The 22,690-nt window shown below is 36.7% G+C and overlaps 1 protein-coding gene across 1 annotated transcript; it reads right to left on the reverse strand.

Annotated features, from left to right (window-relative positions):
* Positions 1-8,698: 8,698 nt before the first annotated feature.
* Positions 8,699-13,114, reverse strand: LOC111389553 (the record flags this gene model as incomplete). Its single annotated transcript, XM_023014480.1, is given in 5 exon segments — positions 8,699-9,078; positions 9,217-9,998; positions 10,131-10,778; positions 11,172-11,422; positions 11,840-13,114. Coding segments are annotated over 5 exon segments (3,303 nt in total), but the record flags the coding sequence as incomplete, so codon positions are not given.
* Positions 13,115-22,690: the final 9,576 nt, after the last annotated feature.

A 22,690-nucleotide genomic window follows, 5' to 3' on the forward strand; every position in this document is an offset into this window, starting at 1 on the left:
ACACTTGACAATAGTACAAGTGTCAAATAACGTGTCAAAAATCAGTGTACAAATAGCAAAGTTCAATCGGTAAGAACCTTGCTACATGTACACTATAGTGTACAATTTAGTTTTACACTTTGCCACATGACATTACCCTATCGAGCAATTTAAATTTCAAGTAATTTTCCCATCCAATTAACACTTAACAACAATGCAAGTGTCAAAGAACGTGTCAAAAATCAGTGTACAAATAGCAAAGTTCAATCGATAAAAACCTTGCTACACGTACACTATGGTGTACACTTTAGTTTATGCTTGACCACGTAACATTATCCTATTGAACAGTTTAAATTTCAAACAATTTTTCCATCTAATTGACACCGGGCAACAGTGCACGTGTCAAAAGTCATTGTACAAATTGCAAAGTTCAATCGGTAAGAACCTTGCTACATGTACACTATGGTTTACACTTTAGTTTACACTTTGCCTCATGACATTGCTCCATTAGACAGTTTAAATTTCAAACAGTTTTCCCATCCAATTGACACTTGACAACAATGCAAGTGTAAAACAACGTGACAAAAATCAGTGTACAAATAGTAAAGTTCAATAGGCAAAAAACTTGCTAAATGTGCACTATGGTCCACTTTAATTTACACTTTTTCCACGTGATATTACTCTGTTGGACAGTTTAAATTTCAACAGTTTTCCTACCCAATTGACACTTGAAAACAATAATGCAAGTGTTAAAGGTGTCAAAAATCTGTGTATAAATAGCAAAGTTCTATCGGTAAGAACTTTTCGTCATGTACACTATGGTGTACACTTTAGTTTACACTTTGCCACGTGATACTACCTTGCTAGACAGTTTAAATTTCAAATAGTTTTCTAATCTAATTGACACTTGACAACAATGCAAGTGTCAAACAACTTGTTAAAAATCAGTTTACAAATAGCAAAGTTCAATCGGTAAGAACCTTGCTACATGTACCCAATGGTGTACAATTTAGTTTTACACTTTGCCACGTGACGTTAACCTGCAGGACATTTTAAATTTCAAATAGTTTTCCCATCTAATTGACACTTAACAATAATGCAAGTATCAAACAACGTGTCAAAAATCAGTGTACAAAGAGCTAAGTTCAATCTGTAAAAACCTTGCTATATGGACACTATGGTGTACACTTTAGTTTACACTTTGCCACGTAACTTTACCCTGTTCGACAATTTAAATTTCAAACAATTTTCCCATCTAATCGGCACCTGACTACAATGCAAGTGTCAAAAATAAGTGTACAAATAGCAAAGTTAAATCGGTAAGAACCTTGCCACATGTACACTACTGCGTACACTTTAGTTTACACTTTGCCACGGGACATTACCCTGTTGGACAATTTAAATTTCAATCTGTTTTCCCATCCAATTGACTCTTAATAACAATGCAAGTGTCAAGTAACGTGTCAAAATCAGCGTACAAATAACAAAGTTCTATCGGTAAGAGCCTTGCCACATGTACATTATGGCATACACTTTAGTTTACACTTTGCCAGGTGTCATTACCCTATTGGACAATTTAAATTTCAAATAGTTTTTCCATCCATTTGACACTTGACCACAATGCAAGTGTCAAACGACGTGTCAAAAATCAATATGCAAATAGCAAAGTTTAATCGGCAAGAACCAATATGGTGTACACTTTAGTTTACACTTTTCCCATGACATTACTCTATTGAACAGTTTAAATTTCAAACAGTTTCCCCCATCCAATTGACACTTGACAACAATGCAAGTGTTAAACATTGTAACCAAAATCAGTATACAAATAGCAAAGTTCAATCGGCAAGAACCTTGCTACATGTACACTATGGTCTATGTTAATTTACACTTTGCCACATGACATTACCCTATTGGACTGTTTAAATTTCAAATAGTTTTCCCATCCAATTGGCACTTGACAAAAACAATGCAAGTGTCAAAGGTGTCAAAAATCAGTGTACAAATAGCAATTTTCAATCGATAAGAGCCTTGCGACATGTACACTATGGTGTACACTTTAGTTTACACATTGGCACGTGACACTACCCTGCTGGACAGTTTAAATTTCAAACACTTTTCCCATCTAATTGACACTAGACAACAATACAAGTGTACAAAAACGTGTCAAAAATTAGTGTACAAATAGCAAAGTTCAATCGGTAAGAACATTGCTACATGTACACTTTAGTTTTACACTTTGTCATGTGAGATTTACCTGCTATGCAGCTTAAATTTAAAATAGTTTTCCCATCCAATTGACACTTAGCAACAATGCAAGTGTCAAACAACGTGTCAAAAATCAATGTACAGATAGCAAAGTTCAATCGGTAAAAACCTTGCTATATGTACACTATGGTGTACACTTTAGTTTACACTTTGCCACGTAACATTATCCCATTGGACAATTTAAATTTCAAATGTTTTCCCATCAAATTGACACCTGACAACAATGTAAGTGACAAAAATTAGTGTACAAATAGCAAAGTTCAATCGGCAAGAACCTTGCCACATATACTCTATGGCGTACTCTTTAGTTTACACTTTGGCACGTGACATTAACCTGTTGGACAGTTTAAATTTCAAACAATTTTTCCATCCAATTAACACTTAACAGTAATGAAAGTGTTAAAAATGTGTCAAAAATTAGTGTACAAATAGCAAAGTTCGATCGGTAAGAGGCTTGCTACATGTACACATGCATTATGGTCAAGTGTCCATTGGATGGGAAAACTCTTTGAAATTTAAACTCTCCAACAGGATAATGTCACGTGGCAAACTGTAAACTAAAGTGTATACTATAGTGTACATGTTGCAAGGTTTTTATAGGTTGAACTTTGTTAATTGTACACTGATTTTTGACACGTTGTTTAACACTTGCATTGGTGTTAGGTGTTAATTGGATGCAAAAACTATTTGAAATTTAAACTGTCAAAAAGGGTAATGTCACGTGGCAAAGTGTAAACAAAAGTGTGCACCATAGTGTACGTGTAGCAAGGTTCTTACAGATTGAACTTTGCTATTTGTATACTGATTTTTGAAATGTTGTTTGAAACTTGTATTGTTGTCAAGTGTCAATTGGATAGGAAAATTGTTCGAAATTTAAACTGTCCAACTGGGTAATGTCATGTGGCAAAGTGTTAACTAAAGTGTACACCATAGTGTACATGTCGCAAGGTTCTTACCGATTGAACTTTACTGTTTGTACACTGATTTTCGACACGTTGTTTGATACTTACATTGTTGTCAAATGTCAATTGGATGGGAAAACTGATTGTAATTTAAACTGTCCAATAGACTAATGTCATATGGCAAAGTGTAAACTAAAGTGTACACCATAGTGTACATGTAGCATGGTCCTTACCGATTGAACTTTGCTATTTGTATACTGATTTTTGACACATTGTTTGACACTTGCATTGTTGTCAAGTGTCGATTGGATGGGAAAACATTTTGATATATAAAATGTCCGACGGGGATATGTCATGTGGCAAAGTGTAGATTAAAGTGTACAGCATAGTGTGCACGAAACAAAGTTCTTACTGATTGAACTTTGCTATTTGTTCACTGATTTCTGACACGTTGTTTGACACATGCATTATGGTCAAATGTCCATTGGATGGGAAAGCTGTTTGAAATTTAAACTCTCCAACGGGGTAATGTCACGAGGGAAACTGTAAACTAAAGTGTACACCATAGTGTACATGTTGCAAGGTTCCTATCGGTTGAACTTTGCTATTTGTACACTGATTTTTGACACGTTGTTTAACACTTTTATTGTTGTTAGGTGTTAATTGGATGCAAAAATAGTTTGAAATTTAAACTGTCAAATAGGGTGATGTCACGTGGCAAAGCATAAACAAAAGTGTGCACCATCCTATACGTGTAGCAAGGTTCTTACCGATTGAACTTTGCTATTTGTACACTGATTTTTTACATGTCGTTTGAAACTTGCATTGTTGTCAAGTGTCAATTGGATAGGAAAATTGTTTGAAATTTAAACTGTCCAACAGGGTAATGTCACGTGGCAAAGTGTAAACTAAAGTGTGCACCATAGTGTACATGTGGCATGGTCCATACCGATTGAACTTTGCTATTTGTACACTAATTTTCGACACGATGTTTGACACTTGCGCTTTTGTCAAGTTTCAATTCCATGGGAAAACTATTAGAAATTTAAACTGTCTAACAGGGTAATGTCACGTGGCAAATTGTAAACTAAAGTGCACACCATAGTGTATATGTCTAAAGGCTCTTACCGATTGAACTTTGCTAATTGTATACTGATTTTTGACACGTTATTTGACACTTGCATTGTTGCCAAGTGTTAATTAGATGGGATAATTATTAGAAATATAAATTGTCTAACAAGGTAATTTCACTTGGCAAGGTGTGAACTGAAGTGTACACAATAGTGTACATGTAGCAAGGTTCTTACTGATTAAACTTTGTTATTTGCCCACTAATTTTTGACACGTTGTTTGACAGTTGCATTGTTGACAAGTGTCAATTGGATGGGAAAACTGTTTGAAATTTAAACTGTCCAACAGGGTAATGTCACATAGCAAGGTGTGAACTGAAGTGTAACTATAGTATACATGTTGCAAGGTTCTTACCGATTGAACTTTGTTAGTTGTACACTGATTTTGGACACGTTGTTTGACACTTGCATTGTTGTCAAAGGTCAATTGGATGGGAAAATTGTTTGAAATTAAAATTGTCCAACAGGGTAATGTCACGTGGAAAAAGGGTAAACTAAAGTGTACACCATAGTGTACATGTAGCAAGGTCCTTACCGATTGAACGCTGCTATTTGTATACTAATTTTTGACACGTTGTTTGACCCTTGCATTTTTGTCAAGTGTCAATTGGATGGGAAAACTGTTTGAAATTTAACCCCTCTAACAGGGATACGTCACGTGGCAAAATGTAAACTAAAGTGTACACCATAGTGTACAAGAAACAAAGTTCTTACTGATTGAACTTTGCTATTTGTACATCGTTGTCAAACAGGGTAATGTCACGTGGCAAGGTGTGAACTGCAGTGTACACTATAGTGTACATGTAGCCAGGTTCTTGCTGATTGAACTTTGTTATTTGTACACTAATTTTTGACACGTTGTTAGACACTTGCATTGTTGTCAAATGTTAATTGGATGGGAAAACTGTTTGAAATTTAAACTTTCCAACGGGGAAATGTCACGTGGTAAAATGTAAGCTAAAGTGTGTGCACCATAGTGTACATCTAGCAAGGTTCTCACAGATTGAAGTTTACTATTTGTACACTGATTTTTGACACGTTGTTTGACACTTGCATTGTTGTCAAGTGTCTATTGGATGGGAAAACAGTTTGAAATTTAAACTGTCCAATGGGGTAATGTCAAGTGGCAAAGTGTAAGCTAAAGTGTACTCCATAGTGTACATATAGCAAGGTTCTTAAAGATTGAACATTGCTATTTTCACACTGATTATTGACAGGTTGTTTGACACTTGCATTGTTGTCAAGTGTCAATTGGATGGGAAGACTATTTGAAATTTAAACTATCCAACAGGATAATGTCACGTGGTAAAATGTAAACTAAAGTGTACACCATAGTGTACATGTGGCATGGTCCATACCTATTGAACTTTACTATTTGTGCACTGATTTTCGACACGATGTTTGACCATTGCATTTCTTACCAATTTAACTTTGCTATTTGTACACTAATTTATGACACATTGTTTGACACTTGCATTGTTGTCAAGTGTCAACTGGATGGGAAAATTGTTTGAAATTTAAACTTTCCAACGGGGCAATGTCACGTGGCAAAGTGCAAACTAAAGTGTATACCATAGTGTACATGTGGCAAGGATCTTATCGATTGAACTTTGCTATTTGTACACTAGTTTTGACACGTTGTTTAGCACTTGCATTGTTGTCAAATGTCAATTGGATGGGAAAACTGTTTGAAATTTAAACTGTCCAACAGGGTAATGTTAGGTGGTAAAGTGTAAACTAAAGTGTACACCACAGTGTACATGTAGCATGATCCTTACCGATTGTAGCTTTGATATATGTATATTGATTTTTGACACATTGTTTAACACTTGCATTGTTGTCAAGTGTCGATTAGATTGGAAAACTTTTGAAATTTAAACTATCCGATAGGGATATGTCATATGGGAAAGTGTAAACGAAAGCGTACAGCAGAGTGTACATGAAACAAGGTTCTTATCGATTGAACTTTGCTATTTGTACACTGATTTTGGACACATTGTTTGACACATGCATTGTGGTCAAGTGTTAATTGGATGGGAAACTGTTTTAAATTTAAACTCTCCAATAGGGTAATGTCACGCGGCAAACTGTAAACTAATGTGTACACCATAGTTTACATGTTGCAAGGTTCTTACCGATTGAACTGTACTATATGTACACTGATTTTTGACACATTGTTTAACACTTACATTGTTGTTATGTAGAATCCCAAATAATTTTAAACACCTTAGTCGCACTAAGACATGAATATTGGATAGCTAAAGTATACTTAAGATTTTTAGTCTCATTTGAGACCTATTTATGACATAGAAAAAATTCGATTTGGAAAATTGTATCTTAATAAAAGTTGTAGCTCTTTAAGTTAGATTTCCAAGGCACTTTGAATTACCTCAATCGGATATCGGGAGAAGAAGTTATGATAGAAATACTAAAGGCTGTACAGTATTAACCAAAGTACGCGGAATATGAAAAGTCAAATTTCTACATGATTCTCTAGCACCTTCTTAAACCTATAACTCCCACATAAATGGCACCCATATTAATGAGTATTAGGCCCTTCACTTGCCCTTAAGTTTTGAGATTTTCACCTATAAATAAGCCCCAATACATACACATTTTTCACACCAAGACAAAAGCTTCTAAGCATAAACCTCCATGTCTAATGGTACCTCCGGGTACGGCATACACCTCCATGTCTAATGGTACCTCCGGGTATGGCATGAACTTCCGATCGAGGCATTGGGTTAAGTCATGACTCTACATGTTTGGGATTCTATCGAAAATCCTACTATGAAAATGTTTCTAAAGTTACAGCTTTGAAATGTATAGCTTGATCACGAATGTACCAATGATATCTATTGAGTTTTTTTTTTTTAACTTACGGGTTTAACCCCTTCTCTATAGATTGATATAATTCTACCTTGGGCCTGGATGATGGAAAAGATGGAGAGTGGTGCAATGAGCCCATGGAAAATCCAGTGAACAAGTTATTTAGATTTATTTTTGTGAATGTTTTCAATGTTATTCCTTTAAAGTATTTGAAGAATGCTGAACACGAGAACAAGTAGTGTTTTCTTCAAATAAATTACGTTCCGTTATTTTTTTATTCAGTGTTTTATTTAAAGTATTCAAAAGGTTGTTAAAATTATCATTGTAAAATTAAGCTTTCGCTAAAACATATTCTCCTATAACTAAACCACCGGTTAGTTAAGTAAAGTAAGTAGCGTTCTGATCCACAAGGGGTCGGGGCGTTACATTGTTTAACACTTGCATTGTTGTCAAGTGTTGATTGGATGGGAAAACTTTTTGAAATTTAAACTGTTCGACAGAGATATGTCACGTGGCAAAGTGTAAACTAAAGCCTACAACATAGTTTACATGAAACAAGGTTCTTACCGATTGAACTTTGCTGTTTGTACACTGATTTTTGATACGTTGCTTGGCATATGCATTGTGGTCAAGTGTCAATTGGATGGGAAACTGTTTGAAATTTAAACTGTTTGATAGAGATATGTCACGTGGCAAAGTGTAAACTAAAGTGTACAGCATAGTGTACAAGTCACAAGGTTCTTACCGATTGAACTTTGCTATTTGTACACTGATTTTTGACATGTTGTGTGACACTTACATTGTTGTCAAGTGTCAATTGGATGGGAAATCTATTTGAAATTTAAAGTGTCCAACAGGGTAATGTCACGTGGAAAAATGTAAACTAAAATGTACACCATAGTGTACATGTCGCAAGGTTCTTACCTGATGCAAACCCCGTAACAATGGAAACTACGAAACCCACAACTAGATTGATGTGGAACCCAAGAACGCCAATACTAAACCGGTTTTGGATCTTGAACCCCAATAATCGAACCACAAAACCCCAGATTAGTGAAGAATCTGAAACCCCTTGATTACAATCAATGAAATCCACAATCCGACGTCAAGAACGCCACAAGAAATCGATTCTTGATAAGTTCTAAGTTTGTCCAATGAAGAACAATCGATTGAAAGAAAGTTTCTCTCTGTATTAATTTCAGCCAAAAAGTTTTCTTTCATAATGAGAAGAGTTTCCTATTTATACTATGGCATAAAAAACGTCCAAATTAATCAAAATATAGTAATATTTTGATTTCACAAGAGTTCTACCAACATTAGAAGATTCGGCAAAAATAAAAAAAAAACGAATTTTTTCCCACTTTTTGATCTATGCGGCTGCATAGATCATTTCTATGCGGTCGCATAGATCACTCCAGCCAGCCACATGTAGTTTCGGTGGCCTTCTATGCGGCCGCATAGGCCGTTGAGCCTGCGGTCGCATGGACCAACTCCGTGCCGCCTTCGTCCGCTTTTATCTCGTTGATCCAAGTTCCTTCGGCCTTCGACCCCCAACAAGAAACTTGTTCCATTTGACCTCCCGAACATTGTTTCATCGATCGTTTGCTTGACAAGCAATCCCATCGCTTCTTTCACTCGCTTCGTCCTCGATCGCGTCATCGGTCTGCCTTCAACTATCAATGGATCCTTTTCGTAACTCGTCGCTTGACTCGCTTCGGTTGTAGACGTGCCTTGATTCATATCATCCCCTCCCTCTTCGAAAGGATTCGTCCTCGAACCTGAACCTACATCGAAAAGAGATAGATCAGCAACATTAAAAGTAGCTGAAACATTATACTCACCTAGTAAGTCCACTTTGTAGGCATTGTCGTTGATCCGCTCGATGACTTGAAACGGTCCATCGCCTCTTGGTTGCAACTTCGACTTCCTCTGTTCTGGAAAACGCTCCTTTCTAAAATGCACCCAGACCCAATCTCCAGGTTCAAATGTAACGCGTCTCCTTCCTTTATTTGCTTTTGATGCAACCAGCTTTCCTTTCTCTTCGATCTGCATCCTGACCCTTTCATGGAGTGCTTTCACCATCTCTGCCTTGCGATTCCCATCCAAGCTACCTCGTTCATGCACAGGTAAAGGTATTAAATCCATAGGTGTTAGTGGATAAAAACCATAAACAATCTCAAAAGGAGAAAATGAAGTAGAATAATGTATGGCTCGATTATATGCAAACTCTATGAATGGTAAACACTCTTCCCATGATTTCAAATTTCTATTGATCACTGTCCGAAGCAATTGTGTCATAGTTCGATTTACCACCTCAGTTTGACCATCTGTTTGTGGGTGACAAGTTGTAGAAAACAATAACTTAGTTCCTAACTTACTCCACAAAACACGCCAAAAATGACTCAAAATTTTCACATCTCTATCTGACACTATACTGTTAGGCACTCCGTGTAAACGTACTATTTCCTTAAAGAACAAGTCCGCAATATTAGTAGCATCGTCAGTTTTATGACATGGTATAAAGTGTGCCATCTTACTAAACCTATCGACCACTACAAATATTGAATCCCTACCCCTCTTTGTCCTAGGCAAACCTAACACAAAATCCATAGATATGTCTACCCATGGTTCACTAGGCACAGGCAAAGGAGTATACAATCCATGAGGTTGAACCTTAGACTTAGCCTTTTTACAAGTTATGCACTTTCCACATATTTGCTCTACGTCATGTCGCATTCTAGGCCAATAAAAATGTTCTCCTAACATGTCTAAGGTCTTTTGAACCCCAAAGTGTTCCATTAAACCACCCCCATGTGCTTCCCTTACCAATAATTCACGCAAAGAACAATTAGGAATGCACAACTTATTTTCCTTAAACAGATATCCTTCATGCCTATAGAATTTATCAAATGCACATTTGTCACATGAAGCATATATATCAGAAAAATCACTATCAGTTTCATACATGCTTTTAATATGCTCAAAACCAAGTAATCTAGTACTTAATGAATTTAAAAGCACGTACCTTCGAGACAATGCATCAGCAACTATGTTTTCATTACCTTGTTTGTACTTGATGACATATGGAAAAGTCTCAATAAACTCCATCCATCTCGCATGTCTTTTGTTCAACTTACCTTGACCTCTCAAATGCTTCAAAGATTCATGATCGGTGTGTATCACGAATTCCTTTGGCCATAAGTAGTGCTGCCAAGTCTCCAAAGCTCGAACAAGTGAATACAACACTTTGTGATATGTCAGATAGTTCAATGCTGCTCCACTCAACTTTTCACTAAAGTAAGCAATAGGCCTCCTTTCCTGCATTAATACTGCTCCTATACCTATCCCTGATGCATCACACTCAACCTCGAATGTTTTATCAAAATTAGGTAATGCTAAAACAGGTGCTTTACATAACTTATCCTTAATCATGTTAAATGCAACTTCCTATGATTCTCCCTAATGGAAACCTACACTCTTCTTTACTATTTCAGTCAACAGTGTGGTGATGGTGCTAAAATCTCTTACAAATCTCCTATAAAAACTAGCCAATCCATGAAAACTTCTAACTTCAGTTATAGTCTTAGGTGTTGGCCATTCTTGTATAACTTTTATCTTTTCTTCATCAACTTCTACCCCATTAGCACTAACCACAAATCCTAGGAAAACAACTCTATCCATGCAAAATGTACACTTTTTAAAATTGGCATATAGTTGTTCCTTTCGTAATACAACAAGCACACAATTTAAATGCTCTAAATGCTCATCTAGGGTTTTGCTATAGATTAAGATGTCACGTAAAACATGGTTCATTAAATGCATAAAAGTGCTCGATGCATTAGTGAGTCCAAATGGCATAACTAACCATTCATACAACCCATACTTAGTTTTAAATGCCGTTTTCCATTCATCACCCTCCCGCATGCGAATTTGATGATACCCACTCTTAAGATCAATTTTACTAAAAATGCAAGCCCCATACAACTCATCAAGCATATCATCTAACCTAGGTATTGGGTGAGGATACTTTACCGTGATATTGTTGATAGCTCGGCAATCCACGCACATTCTCCAAGTCCCGTCCTTCTTAGGTACCAACAAAACAGGTACAACACATGGACTCATGCTCTCCCTGACATAACCTTTGCTCATCAACTCCTCCACTTGCTTCTGAAGCTCCTTCGTCTCCTCGGAATTGCTTCGGTAAGCTGGTCGATTAGGTATGACAGCTCCGGGTACAACGTTAATCTGGTGCTCGATGCCTCTGATTGGTGGCAATCCACTTGGCATCTCCTCAGGAAACATATCGTCGAACTCCTGCAATAAAGATTTAACCAAACTAGGGAGGGATGTGTTAGAATCCTCAAGATTGAGGAGGGACTCCTTGTACACTAACAATATCATTTGTCTACTTTCACTCATAGCCTTTTTCAACTCACTCTCCTTTGCATAGAAGTTGACCTTTGGCTTTTCTCTCAGCTCAGCTGACTCCTTTTCTTTCCCCTCATGTGGCTCCTCTCTCTTTTCTCCACTCTTAGCCACCTCACTATTTTCTCTCTTATCGATGGTTTCACTATTGCCTCTCCTTTTTCCAGACTCTCTTATTCTCTCATCTTCCTCACTTTTCAGCTTGAGTTGTTCTCCATAAACTTGTGCAGGTGTTAATGGAGCAAGAGTAATAGTCTTCCCATCCTTGACAAAGCTATATCGATTCCTATACCCATCATGTGTGACCCTTCTATCATATTGCCATGGTCTTCCTAACAATATATGTCCCACATGCATAGGCACCACATCACAAACTACTTTGTCACTATAACTTCCAATCGAAAAATTAATTAGGACCCTTCGATTCACCTTAACTTTCCCACTATCATTCAACCATTGTAACTTATAAGGCCTAGGGTGTCTTAACAATGCTAGTCCTAGTTTCTCAACTATAGTTGTGCTAGCTATATTCGTGTAACTCCCACCATCAATTACCATGCTACATACCTTATCGTTGGCGTAACAACGTGTATGGAAGATATTTTCTCGCTGCTGCTCCGAATCATCCACTTTGACTTGAGTGTTAAGAGCTCTCCGTGACACCAATGATTCTCCAACAGCAAACTCCAATTTTTCTTCCTTTTCAACGTCCTCCAATGCAGGCATGTCATCATACTCACCTTCACTTTCACTCACCACTTCTCCATTATCCAACAACACCATTACCCATTTATTTGGGCATTGAGAAGCGATGTGCCCGGACCCCAAACATCTGAAACACTTGATGTCTCGGTTTCTTGATGGTTGTGAATCAGTTTTGGGTGCTATTTTCCTAGCACTTTCCTCTTTTCCTTTTTTCCATTCATTCCTACCCTTAGGTATAGCTTTATCAACCTTATTGTTGTTGTTGTTGTTGTTGTTGTTCCATCTCGGTTTCCAAGATGGATTTGCACTCGAAGTTCCTATCGGTTGCCTAGCTATCCCTTTCCTCTTCAACTGTCTCTCCACCTTCATAGCCACATGCAACATGTCTTCCAACTCCACATAATGTTGCAACTCTACTACATTGGCAATTTCCCTATTCAAACCATTCAAAAATCGAGCCATGGTAGCCTCTCGATCCTCCACCACATTAGCCCTAATCATGAGTATTTCCATCTCCTTATGGTAATCTTCTACACTTTTCGACCCTTGATATAGGCCTTGCAGTTTTTGATGGATATCTCGATAATGGTGGCTAGGAACAAACCTCTTTCTCATCAATGACTTCAATTCTTCCCAAGTGCTAACTGGTCTTCCCCCACTCCTACGTTGTGAAGTAACCACTTGGTCCCACCATGAAATGGCATAGTCACTGAACTCTAAAATCGCTAACTTCACCTTCTTCTCCTCCGAATAATTATAACATTCGAAGATCATCTCAACCTTTCTCTCCCACTCCAGATATGCTTCGGGATCACTCCTTCCTTTGAATGAAGGAATGGTCATCTTTATATTTCCTAGATTTCCATCCAACTCCTCCCCGCGATCATTCTGACCCCGTCTGTCGAACCTATCACCTCTATTCCTCATCCTTCTCATCTCAACACCGTGAAATTCATCTTCGTCTAGTTCACTCCCATATCCATACTCTTCTCGCCTTTCCCTCCTAGGCTCCCATCTATCCGGTCCTCTGGCATTGGACACATCCACTCGATGCCCCCGACTAAGATTGGCCACCGATGTATCTAACCTATTCATCCAAGCCTCTTGCTTCTCCAACCGTTCTCTCATATCTCCAAACGCCCTTTGAAACATTTGCACCAAATCCTCCGATGCGTTGTTATTGTTGCCTTGTCTGCTTGAGTTTGATTCTGCCCTTTCTAACATCCTAACACTAAAATTTTATTTAACTGCCTCACCAAAGTCACTCGGAAACACACAATGGCTTTTACCCTCTATTGAGCTCACCTCTCTGCCTTTTACCACTCAGTTCTTTCAACAATTGCTTCTAAGGACAATCAACGAACTCAATCAATCAATCAATTTTGTAGAATTCTCAAACCGGATGTGATTCAAAGAATTGTAACAAAAGGACTCAAGGAAACTTCTAAAACTTTGACTTTGAATTGAAGGAATGGAATGAATCAATGTGTCCAGGCAACTGAGAAACGATATTGAATAAAAAAAAATTGTTGGTATTTGACGGATCAATAATATGTAACAATTTTTTTTATAACTGTACGGATGAACAGTACCGTATGGATGAACAGCAACTTTTTTTTTTATGATCCGGAATTCAATAACAAAACCAACGGAGAAAACGAAAACGAATTTGAGCGAAAATTGACCCCGGGAAACAGAATATGAAGATTCTTTTTGACACTTTTTGGATCAAAGAATCAAGAAAACCTTCTGGACACAAGAACACAAGGAATTGAAAGGAATTAAAAAATAAAGATATAACCTGATTAAATTGGAGCCAAAGCTCTGATACCAACTGATGCGAACCCCGTAGCAATGGAAACTACGAAACAGACAACTAGATTGATGCGAAACCCAAGAACGCCAATAATAATTCGGTTTTGGATCTTGAACCCCAATAATCGAACCACGAAACCCCAGATTAGCGAAGAATCTGAAACCCCTTGATTACAATCAACGAAACCCACAATCCGACGTCAAGAACGCCACAAAAAATCGATTCTTGATAAGTTCTAAGTTTGTCCAATGAAGAACAATCGATTGAAAGAAAATTTCTCTCTCTGTATTAATTTCAGCCAAAAAGTTTTCTTTCATAATGAGAAGAGTTTCCTATTTATACTATGGCATAAAAAACGTCCAAATTAATCAAAATATGGTAATATTTTGATTTCACAAGAGTTCTACCAACATTAGAAGATTCGGCAAAAATTTTAAAAAAAAGAATTTTTCCCACTTTTTGATCTATGCGGCCGCATAGATCATTTCTATGCGGTCGCATAGATCACTCCAGCCAGCCACATGTAGTTTCGGTGGCCTTCTATACGGCCGCATAGGCCGTTGAGCCTGCGGTCGCATAGACCAACTCCGTGCCGCCTTCGTCCGCTTTTATCTCGTTGATCCAAGTTCCTTCGGCCTTCGACCCCAACAAGAACTTGTTCCATTTGACCTCCGGAACATTGTTTCATCGATCGTTTGCTTGACAAGCAATCCCATCGCTTCTTTCACTCGCTTCGTCCTCGATCACGTCATTGGTCCGCCTTCGACTATCAATGGATCCTTTTAGTAACTCGTCGCTTGACTCGCTTCGGTTGTGGACGTGCCTTGATTCATATCATTACCGATTGAACTTTGCTATTAGTATACTAATTTTTGACACGTTGCTTGACACCTGTATTGTTGTCAAGTGTCAGTTGGGTAGGAAAACATTTTGAAATTTAAACTGCCCAACGGGGTAATATCATGTGGAAAAGTGTGAACTAAAGCATACCCGATAGTGTACAAGTAGCAATGTTCTTAACGAATGAACATTGCTATTTGTACACTGATTTTTGACAGGTTGTTTGACACTTGCATTGTTGACAAGTGTCAATTGGATGGAAAAACTGTTCGAAATTTAAACTGTCCAACAGAATAATGTCATGTGGCAAAGTGTAAACTAAAGTGTACATGTGGCATGGTCAGTACCGATTGAACTTTCCTATTTGTACACTGATTTTCGACACGATGTTTGACACTTGCTTTGTTGTGAAGTTTCAATTCCACGGGAAAAATATTTGAAATTTAAACTGTTCAACAGCGTAATGTCATGTGACAAAGTGTACACCATAGTGTACATGTCTAAAGGTTCTTACTGATTGAACTTTGCATTTGTACACTGATTTTTGACACGATGTTTGACACTTGCATTGTTACTAAGTGTCAATTGGATGGAAAAATTGTTAGAATTTTAAACTGTCCAATAGGGTAATGTGACGTGGCAAGGTGTGAATTGAAGTGTACACTATAGTGTACATGTAGCAAGGTTCTTACCGATTGAACTTTGTTATTTGAACACTGATTTTTTACATGTTGTTTGACACTTGCATTGTTTTCAAGTGCCAATTGGATGGGAAAACTGTTTGAAATTTAAACTCTCCAACAAGGTAATGTCACGTGGCAAGGTGTGAACTGAAGTGTACATGTAGCAAGGTTCTTGTCGAATGAACTTTGTTATTTGTACATTGATTTTTGACATGTTGTTTGACATTTGCATTGTTGTCAAATGTCAATTGGATGGGAAAATGGTTTCAAATTAAAATTGTCCAACAGGGTAATGTCACGCGAAAAAAGGGCAAACTAAAGTGTACACCATAGTATACATGTAGCAAGGTCCTTACCGATTGAAATTTGCTACTTGTATACTGATTTTTGACACGTTGTTTGACACTTGGATCGTTGTCAAGTGTCAATTGGATGGGAAAACTGCTTGAAATTTAAATCGTCTAATAGGGATATGTCACGTGGCAAAGTGTAAACTAAAGTATACACCATAGTGTACATAAAACAAGGTTCTTATCGATTGAACTTCTCTATTTGTACACTAATTTTTGACACGTTGTTTCACACTTACATTGTTGTCAAGTGTTAATTCGATTGGAAAACTGTTTGAAATTTAAACTATCCAATAGGGTAATGTCACGTGGTAAATTGTAAACCAAAGTTTCCACCATAGTACACATGAAGCAAGGTTCTTATCGATTGAACTTTGCTATTTGTACGTTGATCTTTGACACGTTGTTTAACACTTGCATTTCTTACCGATTGAACTTTGCTAGTTGTACACCGATTTTTGACACGTTGTTTGACACTTGTATTGTTGTCAAGTGCCAATTGGATGGGAAAACTGTTTGAAGTTTAAACTTTCCAACAGGGTAATATCAAGTGGCAAAGTATAAACTAAAGTGTATACCACAGTGTACATGTACCAAGGTTCTTATCGATTGAACACTGATTTTGACACGTTGCTTGACACTTACATTTTTGTCAAATGTCAATTAGATGGGAAAACTATTTGTAATTCAAACTGTCTAACAGGGTAATATCACATGACAAAGTGTAAACTAAAGTGTACACCATAGTGTACATGTAGCATGATCCTTACCGATTGAACTTTGCTGTTTGTATACTGATTTTTGACACATTGTTTAACACTTGTATTGTTGTCAAGTGTCGATTGGATGGGAAAACTTTTTAAAATTTAAACTATCCGACAAGGATATGTCACGTGGCAAAGTGTAAACTAAAGCATACAGCATAGTGTACGTGAAACAAGGTTCTTACCGATTGAACTTAGCTATTTGTACACTAATTTCTGACACGTTGTTTGACACATGCATTGTGGTCAAGTGTCAATTGGATGGGAAAATTGTTTGAAATTTAAAGTCTCCAACAGGGTAATGTCACGTGGCAAACTTTGAACTAAAGTGTACACCATAGTGTACATGTTGTAAGGTTCTTATAGGTTGAACTTTGCTATTTGTACACTGATTTTTGACACATTGTTTAACACTTGCATTGGTGTTAGGTGTTAATTGGATGCAAAAACTATTTGAAATTTAAACTGTCAAATAGGGTATGTCACGTGGAAAAGTGTAAACAAAAGTGTGCACGATACTGTACGTGTAGCAAGGTTCTTACCTGTTGAACTTTGCTATTTGTATACTGATTTTTGGAATGTTGTTTGAAACTTGCATTGTTGTCAAGTGTGAATTGGTTAGGACAATTGTTTGAAATTTAAACTGTCCAACTGGGTAATGTCATGTGGCAAAGTTTTAACTGAAGTATACACCATAGTGTACATGTCGCAAGGTTCTTACCGATTGAACTTTGCTATTTGTACACTAATTTTTGACACGTTGTTTGACACTTACATTGCTGTCAAATGTTAATTGGATGGGAAAACTAATTGAAATTTAAACTGACCAATAGGGTAATGTCACGTGGCAAAGTGTAAACTAAAGTGTACACCATAGTGTACATGTGGCAAGGTCCTTACTGATTGAACTTTGCTATTTGTATACTGATTTTTGACACATTGTTTAACACTTGCATTGTTGTCAAGTGTTGATTGGATGGGAAAACATTTTGATATATAAAATGTCTGATGGGGATATGTCACGTGGCAAAGTGTGGATTAAAGCGTACAGCATAGTGTACATGAAACAAAGTTCTTACCGATTGAACTTTACTATTTGTACACTGATATCTGACACGTTGTTTGACACATGCATTGTGGTCGAGTGTCCATTGGATGGGAAAACTACTTGAAATTTATACTCTCCAACGGGGTAATATCGTGTGGTAAACTGTAAACTAAAGTCTATACCATAGTCTACATGTTGCAAGGTTCCTACCGATTGAACTTTGCTATTTACACACTGATTATTGACATGTTGTTTAACACTTGCATTGTTGTTAGGTGTTAATTGGAAGCAAAAATAGTTTGAAATTTAAATTGTCAAACAGGGTAATGTCACGTGGCAAAGTGTAAACAAAAGTTTGTACAATAGTATACGTGTAGCAAGGTTCTTATCGATTGAACTTTGCTATTTCTACACTGATTTTTTACAAATCATTTGAAACTTGCATTACTGTCAAGTGCCAATTGGATAAGAAAATTGTTTGAAATTTAAACTGTCTAATAGGGTAATGTCACGTGGCAAAGTGTAAACTAAAGTGTACACCATAGTGTACATGTCGCAAGTCTCTTACCGATTGAACATTGTTATTTGTACACTGATTTTTGACACATTGTTTATCACTTGCATGGTTGTCAAGTGTTAATTGGATGGGAAATCTGTTTGGAATTTAAACTGTCCAACAAGGTAATGTCACGTGGCAAGATGTAAACTAAAGTGTACACCATAGTGTACATGTCGCAAGGTTCTTACCGATTAAACTTTGCTATTGGTACACTTATTTTTGACACGTTGTTTGACACCTACATTGTTGTCAAGTGTTAATTGGATGTTAAAACTACTTGAAATTTAAACTGTCATACAAGGTAATGTCACATGGCAAAGTGTGAACAAAAGTGTGCGCGATAGTGTACGTGTAGCAAGGTTCTTACGGACTGAACTATGCTATTTGTATACTGATTTTGAAATTTTGTTTGAAACTTGCATTGTTGTCAAGTGTCAATTGGATGGGAAAATGGTTTGAAATTTAAACTGTCCAATAGGGATGTATCACGTTGCAAAATCTAAACTAAAGTGTACACCAAAGTGTACTTGAAGTAAGGTTCATACCGATTGAACTTTGCTATTTGTGCACTGATTTTTGAGACACCATTTGACACTTGCATTGTTGTCAAGTATCAATTGGATAGAAAAACTATTTGAAATTTAAACTGTCTAATAAGGCAATGTCATGTGCCAAAGTGTAAACTAAGGTGTACACCATAGTGTACATGTCGCGAGGTTTTTACCAATTGAACTTTGCTATTTGTACACTAATTTTTGACACGTTGTTTGAAACTTGTATTGTTGTCAAGTGTCAATTGGATAGGAAAACTATTTGAAATTTAAACAGTCCAATAGGGTAATGTCATGTGGCAAAGTGTAAGCTAAAGTGTACACCATAGTGTACATGTAGCAAGGTTCTTACCGATTGAACTTTACTATTTGTATACTGATTTTTCACACATTGTTTGACACTTGCAATGTTGTCAAGTGTCAATTGGATGGGAAAACTTTTTGAAATTTAGACTATCTAACATGGTAATGTCACATGACAAAGCGTTAACTAAAGTGTGCACCATAGTGTACATGTCTCAAGGTTCTTACCGATTGAATTTGCTATTTATACATTGATTTGTGACACGTTGTTTGAAGGTTACATTGTTGGCAAGTGTCAATGGGATGGGAAAACTGTTTAAAATTTAAACTGTCCAACAGGGTAATGTCACGTGGTAAAGTGTAAACTAAAGTGTACACCATAGTGTACATGTAGCAAGGTTCTTACAGTTTGAACTTTGCTATTTGTACAATGAATTTTGACAGGTTGTTTGACACTTGCATTGCAAGTACCTATTGGATGGAAAATCTGTTTGAAATTTAATGTATCCAAAAGTGTAATGTCACGCGGAAAACTTTAAACCAAAGTGTATGCCATAGTATACATGAAGCAAGGTTCTTATCGATTGAACATTGCTATTTGTACATGGACTTTTGACACGTTGTTTGACACTTGCATTTCTTACCGATTGAACTTTGCTATTTGTACACTGATTTTTGATATGCTGTTTGACACTTGCATTGTTGTCAAGTATCAATTGGATGGAAAAACTGTTTGAAATTTAAACTGTCCAACACGATAATGTCATGTGGAAAATTGTAAATCAAAGTGTATACCATAGTACATGAAGCAAGGTTCTTATCGATTGAACTTTGCTATTTGTACATTGATTTTTGACACGTTGTTTGACACTTGCATTTCTTACTGATTGATCTTTGCTACTTATACACTGATTTTTGACACATTGTTTGACCCTTGCATTGTTGTAAAGTGTCAATTGGATATGAAAATTGTTTGAAATTTAAATTGTCCAATAGGGTAATGTCACGTGACAAACCGTAAACTAAAGTGTACACCATAGTGTACATGTCGCGAGGTTCTTACTGATTGAATTTGGCTATTTGTACACTGATTTTTGACACGTTGTTTGACACTTACATTGTTGTCAAGCGTTAATTGGATGGGAAAATTATTTGAAATTTAAACTGTCCAGCGGGGTATTGTCACGTGGTAAAGTGTAAACTAAAGTGTACACCATAGTGTACATGCGGCATGGTCCGTATCGATTGAACTTTACTATTTGTACACTGATTTTCAACACGATGTTTGACACTTGCGTTGTTGTCAAGTGTCAATTCCATGGAAATCTGTTTGAAATTTAAACTGTCCAACGGGGTAATGTCACATGAAAAAGTGTAAACTAAAGTGTAAACAATAGCGTACATGTCTAAGTGTTCTTACCGATTGAACTTTGCTATTTGTACACTAATTTTTGACACATTGTTTGACACTTGCATTGTTGCCATCTGTCAATTGGATGGAAAAATTGTTAGAAATTTAAACTGTCGAACTGTGTATTATCATGTGGCAAGGTGTGAACTAAAGTGTAAATTATAGTGTACATGTAGCAAGGTTCTTACCGATTGAACTTTGTTATTTGTAAACTGATTTTTGAGACTTTCATTGTTGTCAAATGTCAATTGGATGGGAAATTTGTTTGAAATTTAAATTATTCAATGGGGTGATGTCACGTTGAAAAAGGGTAAAATAAAGTGTACACCATAGTGTACATGTAGCAAGGTCCTTGATGACTGAACTTTACTATTTGTATACTGATTTTTGACACGTTGTTTGATACTTGCATTACTGTCAAGTGCCAATTGGAACAAGGAAAATTGTTTGAAATTTAAACTGTCTAACAGGGATATGTTACGTGGCAAAGTGTAAGCTAAAGTGTACTCCATAGTGTACATGAAACAAGGTTCTTACCGATTGAACTTTGCTATTTGTACACTGATTTTTAACACGTTGTTTCACACTTGTATTGTTGTCAAGTGCCAATTCGATGGGAAAACTGTTTGAAATTTAAACTGTCCAGTATGGTAATGTCGCGTGGCAAAGTATCAACCAAAATGTACACCATAGTATACATGAGGCAAGGTACTTATCGATTGAACTTTGCTATTTGTACATTGATTTTTAACACGTTGTTTAACACCTGCATTTCTTATCGATTGAACTTTGCTATTTGTACATTGATTTTTGACACGTTGTTTAACACTTGCATGCTACATGTACACTACGGTGATTTTGGACAGTTTAAATTTCAATTTAAACTGTCAGTAGGGTAATGTCACGTGGCAAAGTATAAACCAAAGTGTACACCGTAGTATACATGAAGCAAGGTTCTTATCGATTGAACTTTGCTATTTGTACGCTGATTTTGGACCTGTTGTTTGACACTTGAATTGTTGTCAAGTGTCAATTGGATTGAAAAACTGTATGAAATTTAAACTGTCCAACAGGGTAATGTCATGTGGCAAAGTGTCAACTAAAATGCACACCGTAGTGTACATGTAGCATGTCCATACCGATTGAATTTTGCTATTTGTACACTGATTTTTGGCAAGTTGTTTGACACTTGCATTGTGTTCAAGTGTCAATTGGATAAGAAAGTATTTGAAATTTAAACTCTCAAACAGAGTAATGTCACGTGGCAAAGTGTAAACTAAAGTGTATGCCATAATGTACATGTACCAGGGTTCTTACCGATTGAATTTTCCTATTTGTACACTGATTTTTGACACGTTGATTGACACTTTCATTGTTGTGAAGTGTCAATTAGATGGAAAAATTGTATGAAATTCAAATTGTCCAACAGGGTACTGTCACATGGCAAAGTGTACACCATAGTGTACATCTAGTAAGGTTCTTACCAATTGAACTTTCTATTTGTACACTGATTTTTCACACGTTGTTTGACACTTGCATTGTTATCAAGTGTCAATTGGATGAGAAAACTATTTGAAATTTAAACTGTCCAATAGGGATATGTCACGTTCCAAAGTGTAAACTAATCTGTACACCGTAGTGTACATGAAGCAAGGTTCTTACAGATTGAACTTTACTATTTGTACACTGATTTTTGATAAGTTGTTTGACACTTGCATTGTTGTCAAGTGTCAATTGGATGGAAAAACTGTTTGAATTTTAAACTGTCGAATAGGGATACTTGACGTGGCAAAGTCTAAACAAAAGTGTACACTATGGTGTACATGAAGCAAGGTTCTTGCCGACTGAACTTTGTTGTTTGTACACTAATTGTTGACACGTTGTTTGACACTTGCATTGTTGTCAAGTGTCAATTGTATGGGAAAACTATTTGAAATTTAAACTGTCCATGAGGGTAATGTCACGTGGCAAAGTGTAATCTAAAGTGTACACCATAGTGTACATGTCGCAAAGTTCTTGCCGATTGAACTTTGCTATTTGTACACTAATTTTTGACACGTTGTTCGACACTCGTAATGTTGTCAAGTGTCAATTGGATGGAAAAATTGTCTGAAATTTAAACTGTCC

This window comes from Olea europaea, unplaced genomic scaffold (genome assembly GCF_002742605.1).
Source record: "Olea europaea var. sylvestris unplaced genomic scaffold, O_europaea_v1 scaffold6, whole genome shotgun sequence".
In the NCBI taxonomy this organism is placed as follows: Eukaryota; Viridiplantae; Streptophyta; class Magnoliopsida; order Lamiales; family Oleaceae; genus Olea; species Olea europaea.